The sequence below is a fragment of the Scomber japonicus genome, chromosome 24 (genome assembly GCF_027409825.1).
Source record: "Scomber japonicus isolate fScoJap1 chromosome 24, fScoJap1.pri, whole genome shotgun sequence".
Classification (NCBI taxonomy): domain Eukaryota; kingdom Metazoa; phylum Chordata; class Actinopteri; order Scombriformes; family Scombridae; genus Scomber; species Scomber japonicus.
Window position 1 is genome coordinate 5,051,512 of NC_070601.1, and position 21,490 is coordinate 5,073,001.

At 39.0% G+C, this 21,490-nt stretch overlaps 1 protein-coding gene across 1 annotated transcript in view; it reads right to left on the minus strand.

Annotated features, from left to right (window-relative positions):
- Positions 1-20,421: 20,421 nt before the first annotated feature.
- Positions 20,422-21,490, minus strand: part of LOC128354250 (fibronectin type III domain-containing protein 4-like) — an 84,506-nt gene continuing 83,437 nt past the window's right edge. Inside the window, exon 12 of the mRNA XM_053314511.1 lies at positions 20,422-21,250. Within this exon, the coding sequence (XP_053170486.1) occupies positions 21,209-21,250 (42 nt within the window). The 3' untranslated portion in view covers positions 20,422-21,208. The remainder of the gene's footprint in view (positions 21,251-21,490) is intronic.

Here is a 21,490-nt window from a genome sequence, read left to right on the forward strand (position 1 = left end):
TTTTTAGTTATTTGCACTGTCATTTTAAAAGGAGAGGTATTTTATTTTGTAGGAACGGGTATCAAGCACTTGTGTTTTTATACTTAAAGCTGGCATTGGATTTGTTATCTTGTAAATGTTCTTTTATTATTAAGATGAACATGTTGCTGGTTTCAGGCTGTTTTAAGTTAAGACAACATTTAAAGGCATCCTGTGGAGTTTTTGACCACTAGTGACCAAAGTGGAGACCATTTTTTTATGTAAGGGTCCTAAATCAATGCAATTCACATATTGCAGTTGGTAGTGATAACACAGAAGGAAGTGCAGCATTGATTGAGTGATGGATGGATTTATTTGATAATCGAAGCTTTGGAGATTTAAAATAGTACAAACAACAAAGGCAAGCTACTAAAAATGCAAATATGGGTAAATGATGTAGGTTGTCCTTTAAAAAAAACTCCACAGGGCTCCTTTAACATTACAGACATAAGCCTCTTTAATTAAATGGAAAAATATTCTTCTAAGTAAGGTATCAAAAAAGTGCTGAATCTCAGGTATCATGTTGAAACCAGTATCCAAAAAATAGGAAAAATGATACCCTGCTTTTTTTTATTTAGATATTTTTTGTACTGTGCCAGTTTAGAAACTCCTTTGAAACAGGAGTCAGACCATTAGAAACACTAAAACTCCTCAAGAGTCCCATAAAAATGAAATTTGCAGTTGGGAACTCCCACCTGATTTTTCTTCCTCCAACGTAGCGACTTGTCCGTTCTCTCTCTCTTCCTCATCACAGGCTCCTGTTTTATATTGTAAAAGAAAGTGTGTGAAAATGTGTGTGTGTGTAAGAGAGTGTGAGCAGACTGTACTTCTTTATTGCCTTCATATTTTTGATTTACATTTAGTGCTGATTCAGAGCAGGTTTTGACATTTTCTCCGGACTTTTTTGACGCAGTGAGCAGAATCATTCCATAATGTAGGGTTTTTTTTTCCCTCCCATGATCCAACACCGAAGCAGTTATTATTAAAGCATGTGTATCAGCTTGTCCTCACTTGGGGGTTCGGCTACATTACCTTGACAACTGAGGACCCTTCAAACTGCCAACGCCGGCCCATCAAGAATAGCTCATGGGCAGCACGACTTCAATCCACATCCTGATGTTTGATTGTCTTCTTCGGATGAAATTACAGCTTTATCCAGGCTCAAAGAGAATCATATTCCCTTTTTTTTTTTTCAAACCACCAAATACTGTAACAATACAAAGTCAGTCTTCTGGAGAAGGAGGGGGGGAAAAAAACAACGCAATTATCTACCTGTAATTAAATGTATCTGGTTGCTTGCAAAGCTTTGTGGGTTTTTTGTGTTTCTTGTGTGAACATATTTCATACTGGGCGTCAATGCGGGAGAATAGATGTGACAGACTGTGAATGGGGAAAGTATAAACCAGGACAATATGAAGAGGTCCTTTTTTTAAAATTTGTGTTTTAATTGGGTCAGATGATAGGGTAACTGTTCAAAATCCAGATTGTTACATAAAGGCATTACATATTTCCATTTCCATCCATTCTATCAAGCAAAAAAAGGAAAATGTTTGACAATTTACTGCTTTTCTCTCTTTTATATCATCGTAAATTAAATATTTTGGGCTTTTTGGCTGTTGGTTGGACAAAATGTGTCATCTTACACTGTGGAAATGGCTTTTAATTGGTCAGTATTTCCATTTTTACATCATTTCACAGAAAATATTCACCAAATGATATATGAATTATAATGAAAATAGTTTACATTTACGGCTCTGTACTTACTTATATATAAATGAATGTCTATAAAATGTATTGGTTAGTTGATGGGTGAAATAATATCTGACTTCCTGCATAAAACCATGTGTCATTTTTACGCTTTGTCTTACAGATTAAACAAACAAGCTATATATAACATATATAGTGAGCTTCAGAGGTACTTCCATGCATATTTGGTTGCTTTTTCACCTGTTTCCAAATGCTAAAATAAGCTTATATAATAATCTTCCCATCTGATTTGAACTTTAACTGAACCCTAATCTCAAATCTGACATCTATTGTGTTGAAAAACAGTAACAGCTAAATGAGCATGTGGATATTTTTAGCGAAGCAGTAACAGTTTATCTGTGTATAATGTTGCAGGTGGAGCTCAGGAGGATTTTCTTTCCCATCAAGTTTGTCTGTAATTGTAAAAACATGAGGTCAGGTTGCACCGGGCCAAAATGTCCTCACAGAGATAGATTCTTCTGACAAGCATGGAGGCACACACACACACACACAAAATATCATCCAGTTCGCTCCGTGAAAACTGGGTGAAAAACAGCCTTTTCTCCCTAAAGGTCACAGTGAGATTTGAATGACAGCTTTAAGTCCTCCGCTCATATTACAATTTGCAGCGGAGCCGTTCGCCGTGTGCCGCCTTCCTGGGAAAGGCCGGGAGTACGGGGAAGCAATTAATTGTAATGAATAATGGGACAAATCTGGTGGGCATATGACCGCTAATGCTCTTTTTCTCTCTTGAGGATTAGGGCGGTGATGCCAGCCATGCTGAGGTGTCTGTCTGCACACTAATTGAAACGCGTGAGGATGATGCGAGGGATGGTGTCAGCGTTCAACTCCACTGTCCTCCTGCATTCCCGCCTTTTTCTTTTTCCTCATCTCCTTAATTCAAAGTGAGTTTCTGATCAAAATACATCAAATCTGGCTGTTTTGTTAAGCTCCAAATCAGCTGCAAACAGGACCATGCATGGGGTATGTTTCAGCCCCACGACCCCTCTCAGTGACTAATCCGGCCATGTCTAACGTTAGCATGCTTCCTGTACCTATTAGCTTGAGTGCCAGTGTTAGTAATTAGAAATGTATAAATGGAAATTGTCAGTAGTCCTTCCCATTTTCCATAAACAAGTTGTCATCGTGTTTTGAGGAGTTTTAATTATAACTGAGTGAGAGTAAGGAGCAGACAGTCCCACAACAACGCCGCAAACCCTCACTTATTCAGCTTATAATTACGGTAAATAAGATGATAATTAACTGACGGCTCGAGAAATTAATCACATCCACCTCTCGCTATTAAGTAAAAGTTTAAATATTGATATGCTCAGGACACAGATGAGATTATTTATATCATTATTTGGTGTTATTTGTGCCTCAGGGCTAATTGCAAGTGGACATAATTAAACAAAGAGGTTGTTTTTTTTAAAGATGAGACACTAAAACCACTATCTTAAATTGAAAATGGAACCTCAAGGGTAATTTCTGAGACTTTGAAAGGACTGCAGGTGCGTTAGGGTCCTGAACTGAAGAGAAAGAGTAAAAGAAAATGCCCAGTGACCCCTGAAACTCTACACTTTATGATTGAAATAATGGTTCAAACCTTTCTGGGCCTCTCTTGAACCTCTTCTGGTCGAACAAAAACCCATTCTGCAAGGTGTCCTGACATTTACCTGGGTCATTCACAGGCTTTGTGTCTATCAGTGTGGAGACAGGAAGCTCTTTCAGTCGCATTTCAATGGACACCTGCCAATCAACCCAAACAAGCCGAGAATCTTTAGTCGTCATTCTCCCATAAACCCCAAACTAAATAAGGTGGACGTCACATTCAAGACGATGAGGAATAGAACATCAGTCACTGTAAAACAGAGCCTTTTTGTCTTAAAATGTGTCCAACTGGCGCCACCCGACACCAAACATCTCAATGAGAGGAATTTAGACAGCGCTTACAGTGTGTTTTAGTGACGGCAGCAAATTGCAACCCATTCCTGATTTCTCCTACGCGTTGAAAATAAAGCAGACTTTTCATGAAGAGTTTCCTGTATCTCTGTCTTGGTCAGATTGTGAGACATGTTGTGTTTCTGCTTGGCGACAATGCTCCCTTTCACACAGGAATCTGCAGTGACTCATTCCCTTCAGTGTCGCTGGCTTTGAGTGATTTTGAGTGGGCTGACCAAAATTTGTCGGGAGACACGACATTAAAAACAGATCTGGTCTCTTTGGAAGTAAACCATATTTTGTTGTAATTTGGTTGAATCTTCTCTTGTGTTGAGGACAGTCAAATATTGGACTTCGGCAGAGTCTTGCTTTAGGCTAAATGCTTCTTTTGAAGATGCAAGGGAGTCACATCACTGGTGATTCAAAATCTGACAAAAGCTTGTGTAGCTCACTGTGTTGGACAGCTTCTATGAAGTTTAGAAGTTGTTGGTTCAATCCTGACACTGGCAAGTTAATTTTTAAAGTCAGACACTGCTGGACATTGAAAACCTTGAAAAGTGATTATTCACCTCCTTCCTGTTGTGTGGCTCACTGTGTCAGAAGACTGTATTGAGGTTTTGAGGTTGTTGGTTCGAATCCTGACTCTGTCAGTGAGTTTTGAAAGTGATGACTCAGAGGAGAAGTTGAAAAGCGCTCAGAGAACAGCTTCCAATGTGAAGGGGACCTGGTGTAGTGACGGAGCCGTTAACACAGATCTCATATATGTCTGCAGATGTGAGGTGGCTGGTTCGATTCCTCTCCTGCATCAGTAACTGGATCAAACTAAAACTGTGAATGAATACATTTGGCAGGCTTTAAATGAGACTTTAATAAAAACGGTTTGTCTCGCAATACTAATGTACTGTGGGAAATTTCACTGTTACTATTGTATGCAGTCAGGGAAGCCGAGGGGTCCATTTGGATTTACCTTTCAAAATTTGAGTGAGAATTGAACCGTCACCCTTAAGACTCCAGACTCACAGTGCAACATAGTGAGCTACAGAGTGATCCTGACTCCATGTTCTCATTTCATGTTTTCAGTCTTCAGTGGTCTGGCTGGATTCAAAAACTTACCAAACAATTAAAACTACTGGACCAAGTCCTTAAAAAGGTGGTTTAGACAGCCTGTCTCAATCTTTACATATGTTATTCATTACAAAAATAAAAAGTCCCTTGTCTGAATTGAACCCACAATCTTAAAACTTGAGTGATGCAGTTTAACACTTTGAGCCACAGAGTCAAGCTGCTGCTGAGAGGTTTCACCAAAGCTTTTCAGTCTTCATCTAGCAGCTGATCAACACAGTTTAACACAGTTCAGTGCTGGCTTCAATGGGCTCAAGGTGTTGTCAATTAATGTTTTCAATCTTCAGTGCTGGATTTTGTGCCTGACTTGTGATTCAGGATTGAACCCACTACTTCAAAACCTTCAAGCAGCTGCCAATCAGACTGACCTAGTGGACCAGGACAGTCATGACTCAACATGTTGGCTTTAAAAGATGTCCAAGCAGCTCAACCTTTAAACCTTTGAGTAGTATCATTTAACACAGTCAAACCTTTACAAAGACTTTTACATCTCGCTTGACCGAGCTGAGCATCTCAGAGTTCAACTCACATGTTTAACAAAGTCAGAAAAAGTCACCAGCAATGATTACATTTCTGTTGAGGTGACTTTTTTTAGTATAAATGACATTAAGGAGCAAAAAAAAGTTGATATTCAATCTTCAAGGAGTGTTTCTATACCCTTCATGATACAGATGATGCAGATTATTACATCTTCACATTTTTAAGAGCAACACACAAATGAAACCATTAAAGATTAACTTCAGCAGCAGAACCAATAACCAGTAACACCAGCACCAGTTTTACCTGGAGGGGGGGGTGTTAGCTAAAGTCATGTGATGCCGGTCACATGACTGCCATGTAGTCACGTGACTGTCATCATTGAATAAAGCAGCAGTTTGGACTCTTCGCGGTAAGTTTGTTTTCTTTAATACTTATTTTAACTTTATCTACAGTAACTTTACACTGTGTTTCTTGCTCTTTCATGTTTGTAGTTCATATTTTTATTTATTCATCACAAACTTTGGAGAACATGTTAGAAGATGAATCTAAAATCTGGTTAATGATTGATCAACCTGCTGGAGTCAATAAATCAACAGCATTATTTCCTTTCTGCAGCTCTGAGAAATGAACATGTTTTATATGTTTGAATATAAATGTGTTGTATTCACTGATGTGGAGGAACAGTCAGTCAGTGTTACTACAACTTAACAGTCTAATTACACTTACACAGGAAGCGATGAGCTGTGTATTTATTGATTTATTTCTCTTTGTGATTATACTTCATCTACTGAGCGAAGAGTTAAAAGTTAAACTAGATCTAACATCTGCTGCTGTTAAGTTTTTACTGTAAAATAATTCATATCAAAATAAATGTGTGAAGGGCTGGGCGATATGGACAAAATCAAATATCACAATATTTTAGACCAAATACCTCAATATGGATATTGCAACAATTTTATAGAGGTGGTTGTTGATGCTTTAACAAAATATTTACACTATGAAATGTTTGATAATCATCAGTAATGTGGATATAATGACAAAGAGGGTAAAAGGTACATAAAAGAATAGCAAGAACAATCTGTTAAGTTCAGAAAATAAAACAGTAATGCAGCTTTAAAACCAGTAAAAGACAACTCGACGATATCTAGTCTCATATCACAATATCGATATAATTTCATATTGCCCAGCCCTCGTCAAGATCATATTTTAATACATTTCTTTTTGTGCATCATGTGAAATATTAATGTTACCACACTAAAGAGGACTAATAGATACCTGAATCTATTTAAATGTTGTGTTATTAGTGTTCAATTTGTTGAATATTAATGATTCAGTCAGTGAATGTTAGTAAATCCTCCTGAGCATCATGCTGCTGCTTAATGTCGCCATCTAGTGGACTGATGGTGGAACTGCAGCGACTTTTTCTGACTCAGTTTTATTACATTATTTATCAACTATATTAATCCAAATAGTGGATCTGTTACAAGAAATCCACTTCATTTCTAAAGGTTATTTGTGAGTTATAGGCCAGATTTTAGATTGTAATCTAATTATTCTTGTTAATCTAATTGCTTAAGGTAAAAAATGTTGCAGAAAGTATTTAACGGCATCTGAAAAAAAATCCTTAAACAGCACTTTTTTTATTGAGTTGGAATGAATAAAAACAAGTAAAAATGAATAATATAACTTAATTGTACATGTCATGCACCCTATATTTTGTCCTGCACATGTCTGTATTAAATGCAACCTCCAAATCATCACTCCTGTAATTCTTCAAATCACTCAAGTCCATAAATCCATATGTCTGTGTGTGTGCTGTATTTTTAAAGGACCCTCTGATGCTCCATGTGTGACTCCTGCAGGTGACACTTCATCTTTTGCTGCTCCCCAGAGAGTCTCATCCAACGCTGGAGATGTAAAAAAAAAGGGGTAAAATAACTGTTAGTGGTTAATATGATCTTAAACTTTCGACTCATCAGGGTTGTTAGTTATTCTTTTTTATTACCTCCTTCAGCATCATCAGTGGAACTACTACTAACCCTCCTCAACCTGTGGGAGCACCTCCTGCTGCTGCTGCTGCTGCTGCCTAAGACGATGACGCCACATCAGGACCACAGGTGGGTGTCTGCAGCTTTATTCAAGGCCCCTCCCCTCACAGCTGAAGGTTGTCATGCAGCTTCAATTCAAATAACTTTATTTGAAGAAACTGAAAGCAGCATGATGGTTGTGGTGCTTCAGGCTGTGAGAAGACTGCGCTGCAGATGTAGAAGTTCAAGAGGACAAGGTGAAAAGTGTGAGAAAATCTTTGTCCACAGTGAAGAGCCAGTGGCTCAGTGAGTAAAACATCTCACCTCTCAGTCAGAGGTTGTGAGTTCAATACTAGGTTGTACCTTTTAAGGTCAGAAAGCTCAAATAAAGACTGAAAAGCTAAAAAAAAACTCATATTAGAGTGTGAGGGCTGGTAGCTCAGGCAGTTAGAAGACTGCTTGGGAAGCTTCAGGTTGTTGGTTCAGTTCTTGCACACTTTTAAAGTCCAACATCCAAATTAAGAAGATCAATGCGCCCGGAGAAAAGGTCTTAGTGTAGACAGGCTTGCTGGTGCAGTGGGTTTGTCTGAGATCATAAGGTGTTTGTGATACAACGCCCGGTTTGAATCTGGGTGTTGCAGGGATACAGATTGTGAGAAATTTAGTACTTTTAAAGTCCAACATCCAAATTAAGAAGATAAATGCGCCCGGAGAAAAGATCTCAGTGTAGACAGACTCCACTTAACCACAGGCTCACACTGATTACTCCATCAGCACTTCAATCTCCAGCAGTTTGTCTGACTTACAAAAGTTCATGAACACATTTGGAATCAAACTCACAACCTTGTGACTTCAGACTCAGAGCTATAGAGTCACACTGCCCATCTGTTCTCATTGGATGTTTTCAGTCCTCAGTGGTCTGGCTGGATTGACGATATTCAAGACTTTAACCAAAAAATAATCAGACAGCTCCAACAGATGTTTCTGCACAGCTTTTTTACTCCTAAATCCGCTCTTAAGTCCCTTTTTACATACAACTCATAGTAAAGTGCTTCAGACAGGCCCAGCTGGATCTAACAGGTGTGTTAACGAGACCAATCAAACACAACATGGAGGTGTCTTTGTCTCGTCGGCACACCCAGATTCAGGGTAAGAAATGTTTTAAACTTTGAAATCAAGACAAATCTTTGTGTTTCTTCTCACAAAGTTGCTTTAATAAGTTCCCCACATACACACTTTATAGTCATTCATAGTCATTCATAGAGTTCAGTCATTGTTTTATCAAACTTAATGTCTCAATATGTAGACATGTCAACACCAGAGAGCATCTAAAACTTCATATTAAATCTAAACATCACATTTTTCTTATTTACAGTCAACTTCTGATTATTAGAAAATACTTTTTGTTTCTTCATCTCACTTTAAATCACCATAACTACATCTGGGAACTGTATTAAACCATTTTTCCTGGAAGAAATACAAACATTCAGCTTGACTCTCACACAACAGGAGCACCACCAGCTCTGCGGCACCTCCCTTTATTAATTAAGCACCTCCCTTTATTAATTAAGCACCTCCCACACACTGCATTAAAACCACACTTTAACAACATTACTCAAGATATTGATTGTAGAGAGCATCTGCAGCTCCAAACAAAGACAAACACAAACATTAGCAGCTGGACTGTGTCTCTTCTCTTTCACTCCAATTCTCAAACTCAGCTTCTCAATTGAGGAGTCAACTCAATGTTAAACTTTTATTTTCATTAGTTAAGTGTCACTTAAAGCCTGTCAAATCTATTCATCAACCACATCACAACTTAGCTCTGCAGAGATAGCTCAGCAGGATGAGTGACAGCTCTTTGTTTCTGTGTGTCAGCGGAGTTGTTGGTTCAATCCCTGCAGCAGGATGGAAATATTCTTGTTAACTCAGGTTTACACACCAGTCATACTGCCCCCGATAGGCTGCTTCACTAAGTACAAACACTCAGGTTAAAGTGCCACAGGAAAGGAACCACATCCACACTTTCATTTGGGGATTTGGAATTTTAGGCCTATGGCAAGGCGGTGGGCTTATGGCTATTGGGTATTTGTGTAATAGGCAACAAACATGTTATGGCAAGACACTTCCAACTGTTTTAAAAACTCGTTCACACTTTCCACTAAAACGTCACCCAGACGGGATTTTTTCCCTCATAACCCCCTGCGGGCAGACCTCCGAAACATCGGGGGAGGACAAGGCCCTCCCCCTCACCCACTCCGCGTGAGACACATTTTTAGTATGATCCGATTACTGATGCAGGAGAGGGATCGAACCAGCCACCTCACGTCCGCAGACGTATTTGAGATCTGTGTTAACGGCTCCGTCACTACACCAGGTCCCCTTCACACTCACACCTCTTCTCTCAACGCTTTTAAACCGCTCCTCTCTGTGATGTCACTGAAAAGTCACACGCGGGCCCGGGATCGAACCCACCACCCTTAAAGTCTAAACCGGCTGTCTAACACACTCAACCACAGCCTCACACTAACTCCACAAGTCTTCATCAGCTTTTCAGTCTCCAGCAGTTTGTCTCACTCACAAAACTCCACCAGCACAGTCGGGATCGAACCCACCACTCTTAAATTGTAAACTGGCTGTCTAACACACTCAGCCACAGCCTCACACTAACTCCCCAAGTCTTCATCAGCTTTTCAATCTCCAGCAGTTTGTCTGACTCACAAAACTTCACCAGCACAGTCGGGATCGAACCCACCACCCTTAAAATCTAAACCGGCTGTCTAACACACTCAGCCACAGCCTCACACTAACTCCACAAGTCTTCATCAGCTTTTCAGTCTCCAGCAGTTTGTCTGACTCACAAAACTTCACCAGCACAGTCGGGATCAAACCCACCACTCTTAAATTGTAAACCAGCTGTCTAACACACTCAACCACAGCCTCACACTAACTCTGCAAGTCTTCATCAGCTTTTCAGTCTCCATCAGTTTGTCTGACTCACAAAACTTCACCAGCACAGTCGGGATCGAACCCACCACTCTTAAATTGTAAACCTGTTGTCTAACACACTCAGCCACAGCCTCACACTAACTCCACACGTCTTCATCAGCTTTTCAGTCTCCCTAACCCTAACCTGGCTCGACTCATTTAATCAGCTTAACTCACTCTTCAGTCAGCTGATTGGTGTGCATGTGTGCTCCTGCTTGGTTGGAATGAAAACCTGCAGCCACATGGCCCTTTGTGGAATGAGTTTGAGATGCCTGGTCCAGACTTACAGAATAGGAGTATATCTGGACTGTCATGTTAGCATCCTTTCTTTCTATAGTCTCCTCCAACACATTGATCCAAATTTCCACCAAATTCCACAAAGGAGGTCCAAACCAATAATGAATTAATGCATTTGTATGTAGCCTGCCATATAGCCACTGTTGGTCAAACACTGAATGCTCCCTCAGCTCAGTAGGTCTTGAATGCAACCCCAGGCTTGGCCCCGCCTCTAATCAAGGTAAGGTTATTTAAGACACCTGTGTACATTTGTTCTTCCTTTTCTGCTGCCGTGTGGTCTGGACGGAGGTCGGTATGCTGAGATGTAACTGCCAGAAGTTCTTGTTTCTGAGAGCTAACTTTGGTTTTCTATGCTTAGTTTCTCTGTTGGTGTCTCCAGCTCGTAGACCCTTTTCCCTACTATGGTGGAAAGTGGTGCCTGGACAGTTTGATTCTATTGTGTATGCAGGTGGCTAACTAACTCTGTCTCTTTTTGTAGGATACCATCTGCTGCTGCTTTTTGCCTGCCCTCTTTAGTACAGCCTTATAAATATTGGAGATTAGGACCATCTATTTTTGTTTAACCTTTGTAGTTTTATTAGATTTAGTGGAGTTGTGGGCCAGTCTGCTGGGACAGGTCTCTTCACAAGTGAGTATATGTTGGCACACCTAGAGATCTGCTAGCCCTAGTCCACTTGTGTTTTGTGTTTAACTATTGGTAGTATATTCAGATTGTGATTTTTAAACTGAATTTGTAATAAAATGCTTTTACATTTAAACTCAATATTGTCTTGAATTTACTTTTGTCAGCTTATTCTTGAAAAATGTATCAGAACCAGTCTATGATCTGAACTCTATTTTGGAGTCACTGACTTTTCATGTACCATAATTCCAAGTGGTGTATCACATCTAGTCACTTTCCAACTGTTAGCACTGCTGTGTACAATGTACAGCAGTTCATTTTGTATAGTCCTGCTGGAAATGGTCCAAATGCACCATTTCCTTATTAGAAGTAACAAATGGTGTTTAGTTACATCTTCAGTGTACTTAGTAAAACTTGCTTTGGTTCTGATGCCTCAGACTGTGCTAATTGTCTTATACCTACAATGTATTGATATGTAGTTGTGAGATATTGCACTATCTGTTGAATACACTGATAATGTGGCCAAATCTGGAAAAAAAGCCTAATAAACCATGAAACAGTTGCTGCAGATTTTTCAAATTTTATTCAACCATCACAGATTTTACATTCAATGTTTGACAGTTTAAATTTCATCCTCAAACTCAGGCTGAGCAGAAGTGCCTGGTCACATCCCAGCAGGTGGACTCCAGTTCTCCACACCAGTCAAGCAACACTAAAAAAAAAAAACACATTACTAGAGAGCACTTGAGTTTTGAAAATAAATTGCAATTCACATGTTAGCTTAATAGAATCTGCAGATAGAAGTCTGCCATGGCAGTACAAGATTGGGGATACATACCTGACATCAGTCTTGGTTCCTGCTGTGTACTGCCCCCTACAGGCCAGCTGCTCCACACACTGCTGTAGAGAAAATAGTCAGTTAAAGCAGGAACAATACTGTCACTGCTCAGGGTTTGATTATCACCACATTAATATAAATTTTACTGGTTTTGCATCACTCACCTTCAGTCAGTCTGCAGTATGATGAGCAGCTCATCAGTAGCTCTGCCTGCAACAGTCAAGGAAAATTTACTTCACATCATAAGTCATATGGCTACTTTGATTGAAAACTGTTATTTTCTACCACCTATGAAAGTTCAACTTCAAAGCTTCCTTATAGGAGTGAGTCTGAAATGTGCAGCCTTGTACTCTCATTGGGCCAAGCTCTGCAACAGACTCTAAAACAGAACCTGCAGCCAAAGCCAAAATACAGAGATACTCTACCAGCACTGTAACACTGAGCCAGACACACTACCTGGACAGCTGACTGAGCACTGGAGTTAAAGAAACAGCCACCATGATGTGGTATCTACTGCAATTTAAACATTTTGCGAAAAATAAAGAAATGTAAAGTTCTGGGACATGACTTGAATGCAACGTGAATCTTAAAGTGAACCATCACAACTCTGTTTACCTTCACTCCAAAGAAAAAGGCTGGGGGTTGGTAGTTTCATCCCATGGCAGCGGCTCTGTCATGGGGGACCCAGCATCTCTGAAACAAAACATAAAGGTCATAACGTGCTGCAATGGAGCCACAGAAATTGGAGGGCAGGCAATGAACAAAAAGTTGACTTAATTACTGGTTTATATATCTAAAGTCAGGTAATTCTTGTGACCTAATATGTGCACATAAGTGCTCAAGTTCAGCTGCGTGGTTGAACACGTTCAGTAACGTTAGCCAGCAGCACAGTAAAGTGAACAGGTCACGCAAAAACCGCCAAAAAACGACTCATAAGCGCCATTTTATAAAAGTACTTGAACTTTCTCACGAATTTAGTACAACAATACATTTCTTTAAAAAAGCTGAAATTCTTACCGCGTTTAAACAGACGTCTCAGTCACGTCTCCCACACGTTTTTCTTCTAGACTGAGATCCAGAGCGAAAGGCACGCTCATATTTATAACCTACGGCTGTCGCAGTGCATTATGGGAAGAGACGCCCTTCCAAAGATCGTCTCTTAAACAGAACGACCACTAGTTTATTTCCCCCTGGATCTTCATTCATTTTATATATAAGTATAAAAGGTGAAACAACAACATTTGTACAACATAAAATTTTGGAAAACTAGTCTTAGGATAGCTCAGTGAGATAAGTGGTGGGCATTAGGTAATTGAAATTAAGGTTGTTGGTTCAATCCCCGTTTAGGGTCATTGATCTTTAATGTTACTTTACAGCATTGGTGGTAACTCCAATTAGAATACTGCCCCCTGTAGGCAACCAGTAGAAACACATCCACGATCCTCTTTGGAGGATTTGGGATTTTAGGCCGATAGGACGCAGACAGATATGTGAGCAGGCCGGGGATCGAACCCACCACCCCCAAAACTCAAACCGGCTGTCTAAATCACTGAACCACAGGCTCACATTGGCTCCATAAGTTTTCCACAAGTTTTCATCAGCAGTTTGTCTGACTTTCAAAAAACTGTGCAACAATTGAACCAACAATCTGATCGCTTCCCAAGTAGTCATCTAAGGCATTAGATGTGTCTGACTTGGAAAAACAATTGGACATAGTGGGAATTGAACCCACGACCACTAAGATTCAAAGCAAACAGCTAACAAACTGAGCTATTCCCCTTTGGGACTCAACCAGTAAAATCAGAAGTTCAAGAAGGTTTCCCAACAAGCTGAGCTGTTTGAGTTGAGATGCCGAGGTTTGGTTTCTTGCACCTGAGGCTCCAACTTGTCAACCTAATTAATCTGTAATTGGAGCAATGATTATGAATTAATTAATTAATTTATTTATTGATACATAATTATTAATAATCATTAGATTAACATTAATTGAAGCAAGTAATGTTCATCTATTAATGATTAATATTAATTAATTAATTAATATTAATAATTAAATAATATTAATTATTAATCATTACTAATGTTAATTGAATCAAGTAATGCTACTCTATTAGTTATTAATTATTAACATTAATAATTAATTAATATTAATTAATCATTAGTAATGTTAATTGAATCAAATAATGTTACTCTATTAGTTATTAATCATTAATATTAATAATTAATTAATTGTTAATTAACAATTAATGAAGCCTTACCTTGATGAGATCAATGTGAGGATGACTCATAAAATCACAACAAATGATTAGTCTACATATAATTAAGACTATAGTCTTACTACAGCCCCTACATATAAGTAAGACTATAACCTTACTACAGCCCCTACATATAAGTAAGACTATAACCTTACTACAGCCCCTACATATAAGTAGCCTTACCTTCATGTAGACTAATCATTTTTTGTGATTTATAAGGAAAACACAAATTGACCTCATGAAGGTAAGACTATAGCCTTACCATCATATAGAATAATCATTTTTTGTGATTTAGGAAAACACAAATGTTGTAATGTCTTTATTTGTTACCGTGATTACTCATATTCTCCGGTTCCTTATTTTGCCTCCGTTTCATGAACTGGCCCCAATTCCAAATGAATTGAAAAGCCCTGCTGTAGAAGATAAATGCTCCCGGAGAAAAGGTCTTAGTGTAGAGAGGCTCGCTGGTGTAGTGGGTTTACCTGAGCTCATAAGGTGTTTGTGATACGCCCGGTTTGAATGCGGGTGTTGCTGGGATACAGATTGTGAGAAATTTAGTAGTTTTATAGTCCAACATCCAAATTAAGAAGATGAATACGCCCCGAGAAAAGGTCTTAGTGTAGACAGACTCCATGGTGTAGTGGGTTTGTCTGAGATCACAAGGTCATTTAATGCACTTTGTAGTCACGTTTATATTTATTCTTTATCTTTGCACTAAATGTCACCTGATTTATATTGTTTGATGTACTGTTGTGTTATATGTGCTTTGTAAGGCGCCTTTAAATAAAATGCATTATTATTATTATTATTATTATTATTATTATTATTATTATTATTATTATTATTATTATTATAGGCTAGTGAATAGTGCAAGCACCTGGTTCAAATCCAGGATAGCCGTAGGTAAAGGTAGTGGCACCTGGTTCAAATCCAGGATGGAGGTAGGAGAAGATAGGTAAAGGAGAGCAGGAACCCCCCCCCGAGTTTCGGAGAGGTGGAACTAGGGGGGTTATATTAAACTTGACCATGAAAAAAAAGCTACTTCTTTCCTCGTTCACCTCCCTTCCCCATTTATAGGGATTTGATTTCTTCTTGCTGCTCGTAGAGTGACGTCACGTTTTCAGCACGAGGACAACACACCTGTGCGACACACTCGTAAACAACAATGGCGGGGGGAGAGAGAAGCGCGTTTTCGACTTGGAAATACAGTCATTATTTTGAGTTTCTGTCCGTTAAAGATCACAGTATAAAGGTTCACTGTACACTCTGTACTGGAGACGAAGTATTATCTAGCTTCAAAAACACAATGTCAAATTTGAAGAAACATTTGGAGTCGCGGCACGGCACAGTCAAACTCACGGAGAAAGTCCCACCAGGTGATGCGAAGGAGAGAGCTGTGATTAATGCAAGAGGACCCTCACCCACCACCCACCACCCACCACCCAAACAACAAAAGCTGGACTTCGGTGCAAAATCGGTAAGTGGGGGAGAGTTAAAGAAGTTGGTCGGGCAGTATGTTGTAGAGGAAATGCTACCCTTAAACACAGTTGACTCCATAGACACATAGACGCCGCATTGACTGTGGAGAGGCGTGCCTAAAGTAGCTACAGGGCTAGCAGAGACCGATTTTCAAACGGTTTGATTTGTTAAAACATGTCTATCTATCTATCTGACATTTGTAACAAACAGCCCGTGGGAATATATGTTGACAATTGAGCAATTTTATTTATTTATTTATTTATTTTTATTACAATTGAGCTGTACCAAGATGGCCGCCGTTGTAGGCACGTCGCTCCAATCGGTAGCAGCAGTCAATGCGGCGTTTACGTACATATGTCTATGGTTGACTCGCCCTCGTTTTATGCCATAATAAACAAGATCTAATGTATATATAATCTAACTTAGTTACTTTAAAAATCAATTAATCAGTAAAGTAACTATACTTTCCAAAGGAGTAATCAGTAGTCATTAATCAGATTAGTTTTTCAAGGTAACCGTGGCAACACTGCTCATAATACTGTACACTGGGACAAAAAGCACCTTCTCCAAAGCAGTGTGTCTGCTCCTTTTAAACTCAAGCTCCTCGTCCTCGCCCATCACCACTTAACGACTTCTTTAAATGTCACTGTGAAGGGTGCTGTTATATATGTCGGATTAAAATCTCATTAACTCTGAATGAGATCCTCCAGCACCTGCAGGAAAGGGAGGCCCAGATTCTGATTTTCCTACAACCCTTTGAAAGGAAATTTGACTGCTACAACATTAAAGAAGAGGATTTACCCTCAGTCAATGATTCAGTCAAAAGCACTTGATCGATTTTTCCTCCCTGGCGGCTTCTTGCTAGCAGCCATTGGCCCTCGTTCCCTCATTTCTACTCCTGACTTGTCACAAATTCCCTTAGAGCATCAGAGACGATGACGGGCCCCAGGCAAGCTGTGATATTTCAGTCTGTCAGCGAGGGTGACCTGCCCTTTACCTCGACCCTCGCTAAGGATTCCTGCATCTTCCTTTCTGGTCTTTTGTTTTCCTGCTGAAAAGAAAGAGAAGAAAGAAAAAGAAAGGAAAGGATGGGACTGAAGCCAAAAAACAAAAGGCGAAATATAGCAGGAGCATATTTTTTGCTGTTGAGTGAGTAGGTCAAAGAGCGCCTGCAGTGTCTGATCTGAAAGTCCTTCCTGTGACCTTTGACCTGGGAAACCTTGAAGCTGTGGCTAATGTTCAGTGTGGGGTGAATGCTGACATTTGCCTCCATTCAAATGAAATATATGCATTCATTTGGAAATATGCATATTTATAAAGATGTAAATATGCAACTTGGTCATCTTACACATGCGCTAATACATGAACAGGTGCTGTAAGCTAATGGATTACACTGAAAGCAGTCTTCTTTTAATACCTAAATGCTGTTTTGAGTCATTATTTACATACTAAATGTCTTTATTCTATTTTATTTAAGAGAAAACACCAATATAAATATAATTAGTGTAAAAATATATCAGAATCTGCCTTCAAACTCAACATGTGTAGTCTTCTTTTTGTGTTTCTCAGGAATTGTTTGACATTTTGGGAAATATAGCGAGACTGGCTCTATTTAAAACTAATAAAACCTGCATAAACCTCCCAAATAAAACTGCAAATTTACATGTTTATGTTCAATTTCTATATGCAGATCAATAAATTATCATAACGTTGTGAATTAGTCAGATTTTGAGGTGCTGATAGTCACAATGGGGGCAGGCAAATAAGTGTATTTCCCAAAATGTAGAATTATTCCTTTAAATTTGTTTTTATTAATGGCATGTTAGTGTTAGTCCAATTGATGAGCCTCATTGACATAATGCATGAACTAGCCCTTTACCCTAACCTCAACAGTCACAATTAAGTGTCAATACCGACTTCTAACCTTAACCTTAAAGCCAAGTCTTAACCCTCAAATTGCCCTTTGAAGCTGTCAAAATGTCTTCACAGCACAGAAATGTCCCCACAACTCTGGTTTTTAACTGAAACCGGTTCCCTCAAAGACATAAAAAGAGGCACACACACACACACACACACATCACTTTATTTCTCCTGCTCAAGGAGCTGCATCTGATAGAGTTCAGGCGCCATCTGTTGTCCAAGATTACTTTTTTTTAACTTTTTTTTTTTAACCAGCTGTTGTCATCATGGTCAAGATGTGTTTTTGTCTTTACAACCTGAAACACGTAAGCAGTCATGTTATAAAGGGCAAATTAATATATTTCTGGCAGCAATGTTCCTTTAATATTAATTGGTTTGTGGATTCTAATCAATAGCTGCAGGAATAATTTGGATTTCCTTATTACTGAAATGTGAAGGTTGACTTATGTGCGTGTGCAGATATTGACACACAAAGATTAATGTCAACACACACACACACACACAGCGCCTGTCATACTACTTCCACTTTTTTTTTTTCTTGTTTATATTCATGTTTGTTGTTAAGTTGAGAAAACAGAAATTATAATTGGATACTTGCTTCATTTATCTGCAGAACTGATATCAGCACAAATAGCACAAATAATTTAAAAAAATACAAATTTTACAGTTTTATAATCAAGTAATGTCTCAGAAGATACTTCAATTAGAGATCTTGTTTAATCTGATTTGATGACTGACATAAGGACTGTGAGCATAGCGATATTAATGATATAAGAGGGTTAGACATGTATTTTGTTGAGCACTGATATTCTGGGGCTACAAAATTCAATATTTTCCTACCATCAACGTTTCTGAAATCTTGGATGACACAAGTTTTGTTCCAGACGGCCAAAAATCTTCTGACTGACTCGTCTGAAACAGAAAAATGTCACTCACAGCACTGCCAAAAACACCCACTCCTTTCTTTACACAGTACAGAAGCCTTAAATGAAGAACTGTCAGGTGCTTTAATTATCTCAAATGCTTTGTTAGAGGCTTATCCAAACCAAGAAATTGATTTTTTGGCATTAAAACGACCATAAAGTGTCACCATTATTCATTTAAACATCATTTTTCAGCTGTTTCTTCCATGAAATATCTCTATTGTTAACGCAGACGTTCCTCTTCTTAGTTAATTTCTTCTTTCTAACAAAATCACCCACATAAATCGTATATTTTATATAAGTAACCAGCCCCCTTTTTTCCAGGCCAATATTGATTTTACACCTCTTTTATTTATAGGAGGAGGGGGCGGATGTGTATTGCTTCCTGTTGCGCCTCGTCCACCTCGCTTCAAGTGGAAATATGGCTGAACTTTGACCCACGGCACAGCGGGACCGGTGTGAGGGGGAGGAGCAGCTGACGTCTCATTCAGGAAAGCATTGATTGTTGCAGTTTCGGGATATCTGTGGAAGAAGAAGAACCAGGCGGCGGAGGAGAGGTGATTGTTTAGTTTTCCACATGACTTCAGGCTGTAATTTAAAAGGATAATTACAATTTAGAGATGATTTAAGGTATGAGTGAGATGTAGTGTAGCAAAATTGATCAAATTAAAGGATAATTACCGTTTTTTACAACCTGGATCTTATTTCTAGCATAAAATACGATCGTTTACTCACCCAGACAACTTTGGTGTCTCGTCGTTCGGACAAAATTAGTTCCAGTGTTGCGCTGCGTATATCCGTATAATGCGAGTACACGGGGCACCGAAGCAAAACCTCTATATAACACATTTTCTGCCACCAAACTAGTTCATTTCAATATTTAGTTATGATACGTTACTGCTATGCTCCTCCGAGCCCGTGGTGGCATGTTATCAACATCTGGGGTCTGTAGGTTGACCTACTAACCTCTGATCTGGATGATGTCATTTCAGATGATGTCAGATCAGAGGTTATCTATGAGAGGTTAGTAGGTCAACCTACAGACCCCAGATGTTGATAACATGCCACCACGGGCTCGGAGGGGAATAGCACTAACGTATCATAACTAAATATTGAAATTAACTAGTTTGGTGGCAGATAATGTGTTATATAGAGGCTGCGCTTCGGTGCCCCGTGTACTCGCATTATACGGATATACGCAGCGCAACACTGGAGCTAATTTCGTCCGAACGACTCCAAATGACACCAAAGTTGTCTGGGTGAGTAAATGATCGTATTTTATGCTAGAAATAAGGTTGTAAAAAACAGTAGTTATCCTTTTAGCTGTAGATGTGATGTATAAAGTGGATCAGGGAGGTAATTGAGCCCCACTTTTGCTTTATGTTGATAAATGTCTTATGCCTTTACAGCTAGTGTGCTAATAACACTAAAGCCAAAATAAGTTTTGAAGAGTTCGTTCAATTTGCAACCTAAAGCAAAATGCTTACTTGAAGCTTGATTAATAGCATGAAGAATTGATGACTTTGACATTTATTCAACTCATAATTTCAAGTTGAATTATGATGATTATGATCTTAAGAGACACATTGAAGTTGACCTGACAAACTCATCTAACTACATAGACTCAATGGTAAAATATGGGCTCATTTAATTCAAATGATCATGAAAATTTACTGTGTAAAATCATTCTGCTTCCCTTCTTCCCACACCATCATCCCATACATTCAAGTATTTGTCTAAATTACATTTACATTACTAATATCTTTCATTTTTCCACCTTCAGTTTATATACATAGTCCATTTACATATAATACACTCATCCTGATGTTAATACGGCTTATCTAATTATTTATAAGAGGAAACATACAGTTGAGTACAAATGAATTGCAATTAGGAGTTAATTTTAGATGCTTTGAATGTAATTAAATGCACACACACACACACACACACACACACACACACAGGCCACAACACACACTCTTCCATTCTTATGTTTAACTAAAAGGTGACTCATAAAAAGCTAACGTCTCATCTTGTTGCATGTGTCAAACACAGACCTGTTGAAATGACAGTTAAATCTGAAGTGGCCGACATGCTGGCAAATATTCACATTTAGTCATTGACATCAGAGAACATGTTTTTTTTTTGTTTTTTGTTTTTTGGGGGGGTGGAGAAATGAGTTTGGTTTGCAGTTCAAAAATGTGGCTTCTTGCTCTAGACTCTTCTGAGTTCATGTCAGCTCAATTAAGGCTCTAAAAAGCTGCAATGGTATGACGCCACTAGAGGGCCGGTGCACATCTGTCTCCATGATGTTTCAGTCTTCTTCCACTAGAGAGCAGTAGTCCTCCATTTCCTCCACATCTGCATGGAGTGCCTCTTACTTTGTCCATATTTTACAATAAATTAAGACCCTCAGCCAGGTCTGTATATGATATTCTCCATTTGTCATGATAATCCCGCTGTGGTGAATCAAGGCGTGTCGGCTCCATTCGTCCTGTGCTGCAAGTTTCCTGCTGAGTCTCCAAAAAAAACCAAAAAAAAAACCCTGACGTCCTTCAAACTCTAATGATGCTGATGGACGAGGAGGCTCTGTGGAGCTGAAAGAGAGAGGAGAAAACAGTGATTATAAACACATGACTCATAAAAACAGGCAGAGGGTCACAAACATGATCATGACTCACAAACTGCAGGACGGCAGCGTGCGTTCACGTGTGCTGCAACGTGCCTTCGTTTCACGTGCTGGATATGAGACATCTGTCAAAGATTTATTAATGAATCGATGACCTGTTCCTCCCGTGTGTTTCATGCTTGACATTTAATGCACCAATCGAAACTGA